We start from the raw sequence: 8,974 nt of genomic DNA on the forward strand, positions 1-8,974 counted from the left end.
TATGCCCCCCATACCCCCTCCCCCTTTTTCCCACCCCCATTCCCCACATTCCTGCCATTTCTCCCCCTCTCCCTCCATCCCTCCCCATTTCTCATCCCACCATCGTTACCCCCCCCCTTATTTACATGCAATTAGCGTAGGACCTGCTTTACTCACACGCAGTTCATGTAGGGTTGAACTTATTTACATGTTACTAACACAGACCCTTCCTTATTTACATGTTATTAATGGAGGGCCTACTTAATTTGCGTCCTTTTAGTGGAGGACCTGCTTTATTTACATGTCATTAACATGGAGCCACTCGTATTTGCACGTTCTTACTGTAGGACCTCCTGTATTTACATGGTGCTGTGCCAGGACCTCCTGTATTTACTCACTTATTAATGTAGGACCTATTTTATGTACAGTTGCTGTCGGATCTGCTCTATTGACAGGGTATTGGGGCAGGACCTACTTCATTTATGGGCCCTTATTGTAGGTCCTACTTTATCGAGGAGGTATTATTGTAGGATCCATTTTTTTGAGGGAGTTATTAATGTAGGGCCTACTTTATTTACATGTTGTTATGGCAGGACCGCCAGTATTTACAGTTTCATTACCGCAGGACCTACTGTATTGGGGGTGGTTGTTATGTCAGGACCCGCTTTACTGAGTAACTTATTTACAAGTTCTCAATGTAGGATCTACTTTTATGTACCCGTCATTAACATAGAGCCTGTCTAATTTACATATTCCTGTAGGTCCTACTTCATTCCCAGGCTGTTATTGTAGGTCGTGCTTTATAAGGGAATTTATTATGTCAGGACCTGCTTTGTTTACACTTTCGTTACTGTAGGACCTGCTTTATTTATGTGTTACTGTAGGCCACACGTTATCTGTGCATTGTTATTGGAGGCTCTGGCTTGTTGACATGCTGTTACTGCAGGCGGGACGAATTTATTAACACAAGACATGCTTTGCATCTCATTAACATGGGTGCAACCTCATTTACATGTAATTAACACAGGACCTGCTTTATTTACTGCTCTATTTCTGTAGGACCTACTCTATTCCGCTTCCAGGACCGTAGCCTTGTGGCCACACCCCCCTCCAAGCCCTGCCTCCTGCACCCCATCCAATAGGAGCATCTGATGAAACCGAGGCTCAGGGTTGGGGCTTGCTCTGGTCACACCCTTCCTTGTCGGTGGTGGGCGGCGCTAAGGGGAGGGGGCGGTGCAAGTTTAGGGTACGGGTGGCCTGGGACCAGCGCTTCAGCCAATGGGAGAAGGGGATGTTGCTGGGGGGCGTGGCCGGTATCCACTGAGCTGGCTGCTCCCACCTATGAAAGACGAAGGAGGGGGGAAGGGGGAATGTGACATCACACATGGTGGGCGTGGCCTCTCACAGACCCACCCTTGCCGTCTCACCATTGGCTGATGACGTCCTGGAGGTGGGGCCAGCCCTCGAGGTACTGCTGGACCCGAATGGACAGCGCCTGCAGCTGGGGGAGGAGCTCCGCGATGGCCACGCCCTCTGCGGGTGCTGCAAAGGGACAGGGTCAGCGCAGGCCACACCCTCACCCCCCAGCTCGTCCCCCTCACTCACCGCGGGGTGGGCGGGGGTTCCAGGGTCCCGCCCCTTGCGCTGACCTCACCCCCTGCAGCTGTTCCAGCTCCCCCCCCCCGCAGCTCTGCCGCCTGCAACAGCGCCCCCTGTGGGGGCTGAGGCACAAACACACCTGAGCAACGGCCCCATTGCCCCTCCCCCCTTTATGTCCCCTTCTCGCATTGCTCTTCCCCCTTTATGGCCTTCCCCCTCTTTATGACCCCTGCCCCCTCTATGGCCCCTCCTTCCAATTCCCCTCCCCCACCTCACTCTCTGCCATTCCTAGAGCACGTCTGATTGGCTGCAGTGGGCTGTGGGCGGGGCTAGAGGGAGAATGGAGGGGTCAGCACAGCCCTTCCCCCCTCCCCCACCACCCTCCCCCCCTCCCAATTCACTCACCTCGGGGGGAGGGGCACCCTCTCCTTTCCCAGCATGCTCAGCGCTTCCTGCAGCCGCTGCCCTTCCCCCTGCAGCCCTGGGGGGAGCCGCACAGCTCCTCGGGCCTGAAAGGGGCGTGGCCAAAGCTCTGAGGCCTCGCCCACTCACCATTAAGCCCCGCCTCACTTCCCTCCCCCTCGTTCCTTACCTGGGCCTGCAGGGGGCACAGCTGAGCCCGGAGCTTCTCATTGGATGGGGCCAGAGCCCGGAGCTGGATCCAGCGGCGGGACTGGAAGGGGTGGGGGGGACACAAGGAAATGAGGGACCCCAAAGCCATGGGAGGGACCCAAATACCCCCCAAGACCCCCAAACACCTTAAATATCGCCCCATATTTCTCCCCAAAACCTCTCCCTTCACCCCAAACCAATCCAGAACCCCAGATCCCCCTCCCAGCAATGCTGAATCCCCAAAATCCCCCCTAAAGCCCCAAACTCCTCCATATCATCCCCTATAGACCCAAAATCCCCCTTCAGGACCCCCAAATATCCCGAATCCCTCCCAAAAAGTGGTGCTGAGACCCTTTAGGGACCCCAACCCCTCCCCATAACCATCAAATTCCACCCCCCAGACCCCCCCAAGCCCATCAGGACCCCCCCCAAATCCCCACATTCCCCCGTTGGCACCCACCAGCCGCTGCTTCCCCTCCTGCAGCTGCCTCCTCAGTGGCCCCAGGGCAGCTTCTGGGGAGTCCATGGGGCTGCCCCGTAGCTCCTGGATCTGCTGGATCAGGGCCTCCCGAGCCCCTGAGAGCCCTGCGGCCTCCAGCATCAACCTGGGGGGCAATGGGGCCCCAAAGCCAAATGTTGAGGGGAGTTTGGGAGGCCCAAAGGGGTTCAAGAACCCTTTTTGGGGGGGAACGGGACCATAAAAGGACTGCAGGGACCATGGAGGGATTGGGGGCACCCCAAAAGGTCCCAGCACTGGGTTTAGGGAGAATCTGGGGGGGCTTTAAGGACCCCTATGAGCCCAGCACCCACTTCAGAAGGAAACCCAGTGGGGTTTAAAGTACAGAGAAGATCCCTAAAGGGTTCTGAGGTTCAGGAGTGGGGAGGAAAAGGTCATGGGGGAGTGCCCAGGGGCAGTTTTGGGGTGCAGGGGGGGAAACCGGGCTGCAGGACGCATTCAAGGGGTCGTTGAGAGGTTTTGGGTGCATGAGGGAATCCACAGGGAGGTTTTGGGGTGCAGGGGAGTTGGTTTGCGGTGCCGTGTGGGTTCTGGGGTGCATGGGGGTGGTTTTAGGGTGCGGGGGTGTGTTTTGAGGTGCAGGGGATAAGGTTTTGGGGTGCAGGGGAGATGGTTTCAAATGTAGTGGATTGTTTTGGGGTGCAGAGGGGGTGTTTTTAGATGCAGGGGGTGTGCTTTGGGGTGCAGGGGGAATGGTTCTGGAGTGCAAGTAGGTGTTTTGGGGTGCAGAGGGGTGGTTTTGGGGTTCAGGGAGGTGTTTTGGAGTGCAGGGTTTTACCTGGCAGCCTGCTGGGCTTTGGGGTCCCCCTCCAGGCGCTGCTGGATCTCCTCCTGCAGCTGGAGGAGCCGGAGCCTCAGGGGGGACAGGTGGGAGGCCAAGGAGTGGATGAGGTCCCAGAGTCCCCCCACATCCACCCAGCAGTCCTAGGAGGTGCAAAGGGGGGATCCCACATCAATGGGGAGCTCCGAGCCCTAAAGCACCCCCAAATGTGCCCCTCAAGTGCCCCTATTTACCTGGATGAGGGTCTTCATATGGGGCTGAGCATCAGGGTCAGGGTTGGGGTCAAGGTCAGGGCTGATTTTGGGGTAGCCCTTCCTGCAATGGAACAACGGGGAATGGGGGGAGGACGCAACCCCCCCCCCGTTGGCTCCACCCACCGGTAGCCCCGCCCCTTTCCTAGTGCCCTGGGGCCACACCCTCAGAACCTTATAAGGGAAGTCCTGCCCCCTTTAAGCCGCACCCCCAGCAGCCCACTGGCTCTGACCCTTCCCCAAGCTCCACCCCCTCCCAAAGCCCCATTTCTTAAGTCCCTCCCCTCTCCTAAGCTCCTCCCCCTAAGCCCCACCCCTCATAAGCTCCTCCAGGGCCTCCTCCCGCAGCTTGCACACGGCCTGGGGGGGGGGGGGGGGGGGGGGGGGCGGGCGGGCGGGGAAATGGGGGCGTGGCCACGCTCAGACCCCCTCCCCCTCCCATAAGCCCCTCCTCCTTCCCAATAAGCCCCGCCCCTTCTTACCGGCAATTTCGACGTTAGTCCCACCTTTGGCCCCGGCTCCCTGCAAGCGCAGAGCATCATGGGAATGCTGCCCCCCGCCCCCATTGGGATACCCATGAAGAAGCCCCGCCCACTCCTCGCTTACGGGTGGGCGGAGCTTATCTGGGCCCGCTCCCTCCTGCGCCGCAGCCCCTCCTGCGCCGCCTCCGCCCCCAGGGCGTGAAGCTCCTGCCCCGGCGACGCTCCGCCCCCTGGCCGTTAAGCTCCGCCCCCAGTGCCTCTTCTACAAGCAAACAAAGGGGGCAGATCCTCAGGTCAGGTGACCGGTAGCCCAGCCTCTTTACCCCCCACCCCACAATGAACTCACCCAGCTCCAGCACCGCTGCCCCGGCCTCGCCCACGGCCCCGCCCATCACTTTAAGCTCCGCCCTCACCTGCTCCAAGGCCTCATGCACTTCCATATAAGGCGTGCTTGACCCCGCCCCTCGCTGGGGTGAGACACTAAAGGTCACCTGAGGACACCACCCCCCCATCCTTAAGCCCCATTTTTTCTCCCTCCACCACCCCTCAAATTTGCACCCCCGCCCAAATCTTGCCCCCCCCATCCCTCTGGGACTCCCCAAAACCCCATAGAGCCCCCCCCAAACCCTCCCCCACCCAAACCTGAATCTCCTCGAGGTGCCAGTACCTGAGCCCCGAGTTAAGGAGGAAACGGGGGTTAAAGGAGGAGTTGGGGGGGGTCGGTGGGGGTGTCATGGGAGGGAATTGGGGGTTCCTGGGGATCCCAATGGGATTTGGAGTTGTCCTAAAGGAATCTGGGGCTCCTGTGCATGGATTTGGGAGGAGAAAAGAGGTTGGGGGACTCACAGGGGGAACTGGGGGGTGCTGGGGTGGGTCTTGGGATCCCAATGCAATTTTGGAGGGGTTTTGGAGGCTCTCCAAGGAGCTTGGGGGTCCCCAGAGGGGGCAGCTTTGGGTCCACCCCCCTTTTTTGGGTGCAGCGGATACCACAGCAGGTTCCCTTTGATCTTCTTCACATTCCTATATGAACACACACCCCCCCCCCCGCCATGTATTTTAGGGACCGATCCGAGGTTTGGGGTCCCTCCAGATGTTGCAATTCCTCCCCCCAACATGTTGGGGTGCCCCCCTCACCGCGGTGCCGCACATGGCCCATGATGTACTCCCGGATGGGGGCACAGGGCCCCGTGCACAGCCTGGAGGTGGGGGGAGACAAAGAGAGGGGGTCAGGAGCACCCCAACCCCCCAGGGCCCCAAAAGCCCCCACTGGGGGGTCCCGCGGGCTCCAACCTGCGCAGGTCGGGATCGGAGGGGAGCTCCAGCTCCGCCATGATGGGCGAAATTGGCGCGCTGGGAGCGCCGCGCGGCACGACGGGAGTTGTAGGCCAAGCCGGGCAGTGCCTTAGTGGTGCTGTAGGGCTGTCGCACTGCATCATGGGAGTTGTAGTCCAGGCTGGGCGACGCCCTCGTGGTGCTCTCTGGTTGCCGCGCGGCATGATGGGAGTCGTAGTACCGCCTGGCGTCTGTATAATGGTGTTCTATGGGAGCCGCAGGGTATGATGGGAGTTGTAGTCATAACTGGGCGCGGCCATAACAGGGCTCAATGGGTGCCGCGCTGCATGATGGGAGTAGTAGTCCCGGCTGGGCGCCACCGCAAAGGGACTGTATGGGTGCCGCGTTGCATGATCAGGTTGTAGTCCCTGTAGTCTATGGGTCTCTATGGGGTCTCTATGGGCGTCTCTATGGTTCACTTTGGGTCGCTTTCAGGATCTCTGCGGTGTCTATGGATCTCTATGGGTCTCTATGAGTCTCTATGGGGTCTCTATGAGCCTCTGTGGGCTGTGGATCTATATGGTCTCTATGAGTCTCTCTGTTTGGTCTCTATGGGTCTCTCTATGGGGTCTCTATGGGTCCCCTGCAGCGTCTGACCATGGAGGGGGGTCTCTTTACGAGTCCCTTGGAGGGGGAAGCAGCAGCAGCTCCAGTACCAGGATGCAGGGGTCAGAGCTCGAGACCCCGAGACCCCCCTTTACCCACATTGCCCCCCTTTACCCCAAATTGCTCCCATTGCCCCATTACCGCCCATTGCCCCCATATAAAGCCATGGGGGGAGCCAGCAGTGGGTGTGAACCTGTCCCTGCCCCATAGGGTTCTATAGGGGTCCATAGGGGTCCCATCGCCCCCTATCTCCCTCCTTTCCCCCCCAGCCAACGCGCGCTCTGTTCCTGTCGCCCCGCCCACTTCCACGGCAGCCAATCAGCGCCTGGCCCCGCGCACTGCGCCGCGGAGCCAATCAGAGCGCAGGGTGGGAGAGTAACCCCTCCGCTCCCCTCACCTGACTCCGCCCCCTGTAACGGCCGCAGGCCGTTGAACAAGACCGGTCCCAGCCCCGATCCCTGAGGGACCCCACTCGTTACTGGTCTCCAGCCGGACACTGAGCCATTGACCACAACTCTTTGTGTGCGGCCATGCAGCCAGTTCTTTATCCACCGAGTGGTCCATCCATCAAATTGATGTCTCTCCAATTTAGAGACAAGGATGTCGTGTGGGATGGTGTCGAACGCTTTGCGCAAGTCCAGGTAGATGCCATCAACTGCTCTGCCCCTGTCCATCAGTTCTGTAGCCCCATCATAGAAGGTCACCACATTGGTCAGGCAGGATTTCCCCTCAGTGAAGCCCTGCTGGCTGTCACCAAGCACCTTGTTGATTTTCATGTGCCTTAGCATGCCTTCCAGGAGAATCTGCTCCAAGCTTTTGCCAGGGACAGAGGTGAGACTGACTGTTCTGTCATTCCCCAGGTCATCCATTTTCCCCTTCTTGAAAATGGGGGTTATATTTCCCTTTTTCCAGTTGTCAGGAACTTCACCTGACTGCCATGTTTTTTCAAATATGAAGGCCAGTGGCTTAGCAACTTCATTAGCCAGCTCCTTCAGGACCTGTGCATGGATTTCATTAGGCCCCATGGACTTGTGCATGTTCAGATTTTTAAGATGGTCTCGAGCCAGCTCCTCTCCTACAGTGGGCCCAAGGTCTTCATTCTCACAGTCTCTGCATCTGCCTTCCAAGACTTGGGTGGTGTGGTCAGAGCCTTTGCCAGTGAAGAGCGAGGCAAAGAAGTCATTCAGAACCTCAGCCTTCTCCAAATCCTGTGTAGCCAGTTCTCCCGGGAGCTTCCGGAAGGGGGCTATGTTGTCCCTAGTCTTTTTATTTGCTACATACCTGAAGAATCCCTTCCTGTTATCCTTAACATCCCGAGCCTATTTGAATTCTACCTGGGCCTCAGCTTTCCTAACCTGGTCCCTAGCTTCCCGGAGAAATTCTTCCTCAGCTCCATCTAAACCTGCCCTGGTGCAGCTTGAGGCCATTTCCTCTTGTCCCATCCCTTGTTCCTTGGGAGCAGAGCCCAGCCCCTCCTGGCTCCATCCTCCTCTCAGGCAGGCAGCGATCAGGTCCCCCCCAGGTCCCTCAGCCCTTCCCCATCACATTTGTGCTCCAGGCCCTGCACCAGCTCCGCTGCCCTTCTCTGGCCCCTCTCCAGCACCTCAATGTCTCTCTTGTAATGAGGGGCCCAGAGGTGAACCCAGGATTCGAGGTGCGGCCTCAGCAGTGCTCAGTGCAGGGGCACCACCACTGCCCTGGCCCTGCTGCCACACTGGTGCTGATCCAGGCCAGGATGCTGGTGGCTTCCTGGCTGCCTGAGCACAAGCTGCTCATGTTCAGCTCCATCACTCAGCACCCACAGCTCCTTTCCCATGAGCAGTTTTCAGCCCCTCTTCCCCAAACCTGGAGCATTGCAGGGGGTTGTTGTGGCCCAAGCGCAGGACCCTGCACTTTGCCTTCTTGACCCTCAACACATTGGCCACAGCCCATGGATCCAGCCTGTCCAGATCCCTCTGCAGAGCTTCCTACCCTCCATCCCCCACCACACCTCCTTGGTCTTTTGGTGGGACATCCCAAATTAGGCAACCCCCACTCTGGGGCTGGCCCCCCCAGCTCCCTGATACCAAAGACGGGGGAGCTGGGCTGCCCCATGGGGTGTGGTTTGGGGGCAACGAGGAGCAATTTGGGGCTGGGTGGCATTGGAGGGGGGGAGCAGCTTTTCTGGGGTACCCCCAGTTGGGGGTGGGTGTTTGGTGGGGCTCCTCCAGGTTTTTGGGTCCCTGGGTTCATCTGGGGGGGGCTGGGGGGATGGAAGGGTGTGGGTGACTTTTGTGCTGCCCCAGGCCCCCACTTGGGGGTCCTGCCTGCTTTTGTGCTGCTTCAGGGAGATTTGGGGTTACCCTAGGATTTAGGGGCAGCACGATTGCTTTGGGTGCTTCCAGGGCCCTTTGGGGTGCAGTGTGGTTTTGGTTTGCCCCTTTATTGGGGTGACCCTTTTGGGGATCCACCCCCTTAGGCCCACCTAATTCACTACTGAGCCGAAAGGAATGTTGGGGTCCCCCCAGTGTGTTCGGAGTTCCAGAGATCTTGATGGATCCCCAGGGCAGGTGCTGGGGGAACACCACTTTTCGGAACACCCCTTTTTTAGCAAGTCTGTGCCACTGTGCTGAGCCGGGGCGGCTTTGGAGCTGTGGGCTTTGGGTTTGGGGGAATTTGGGGGGATGCAGGGAGGATTTGGGGATTCAGGCTGGTCCACAAAACTCTTTGGGGTGGCTCATTTATTTGAGGGACTCCCTGTCTACCGAGACTGGGGGGTCCATCAATCCCAGGGCAGCCGAATCTCATTGGATGCCCTAGGGAGCCCCATTGACAG

At 58.7% G+C, this 8,974-nt stretch overlaps 1 protein-coding gene across 1 annotated transcript; it reads right to left on the bottom strand.

Moving 5' to 3' along the window:
- Window positions 1-1,106: 1,106 nt before the first annotated feature.
- LOC133279395 (uncharacterized) lies at window positions 1,107-5,370 on the bottom strand. Its single transcript, XM_061473066.1, is given in 15 exon segments — window positions 1,107-1,318; window positions 1,407-1,521; window positions 1,585-1,657; window positions 1,659-1,700; window positions 1,850-1,907; window positions 1,984-2,087; window positions 2,171-2,251; window positions 2,651-2,795; window positions 3,486-3,631; window positions 3,722-3,892; window positions 4,222-4,261; window positions 4,346-4,430; window positions 4,433-4,483; window positions 4,568-4,688; window positions 5,356-5,370. Coding segments are annotated over 15 exon segments (1,422 nt in total). The 3' UTR covers window positions 1,107-1,143.
- Between the last annotated feature and the right edge of the window lie 3,604 nt (window positions 5,371-8,974).

This window comes from Pezoporus flaviventris, unplaced genomic scaffold (assembly GCF_033815535.1).
Source record: "Pezoporus flaviventris isolate CSIRO_AGI_PZ_B2104156 unplaced genomic scaffold, CSIRO_AGI_Pfla_v1 ptg000074l, whole genome shotgun sequence".
NCBI lineage: Eukaryota > Metazoa > Chordata > Aves > Psittaciformes > Psittacidae > Pezoporus > Pezoporus flaviventris.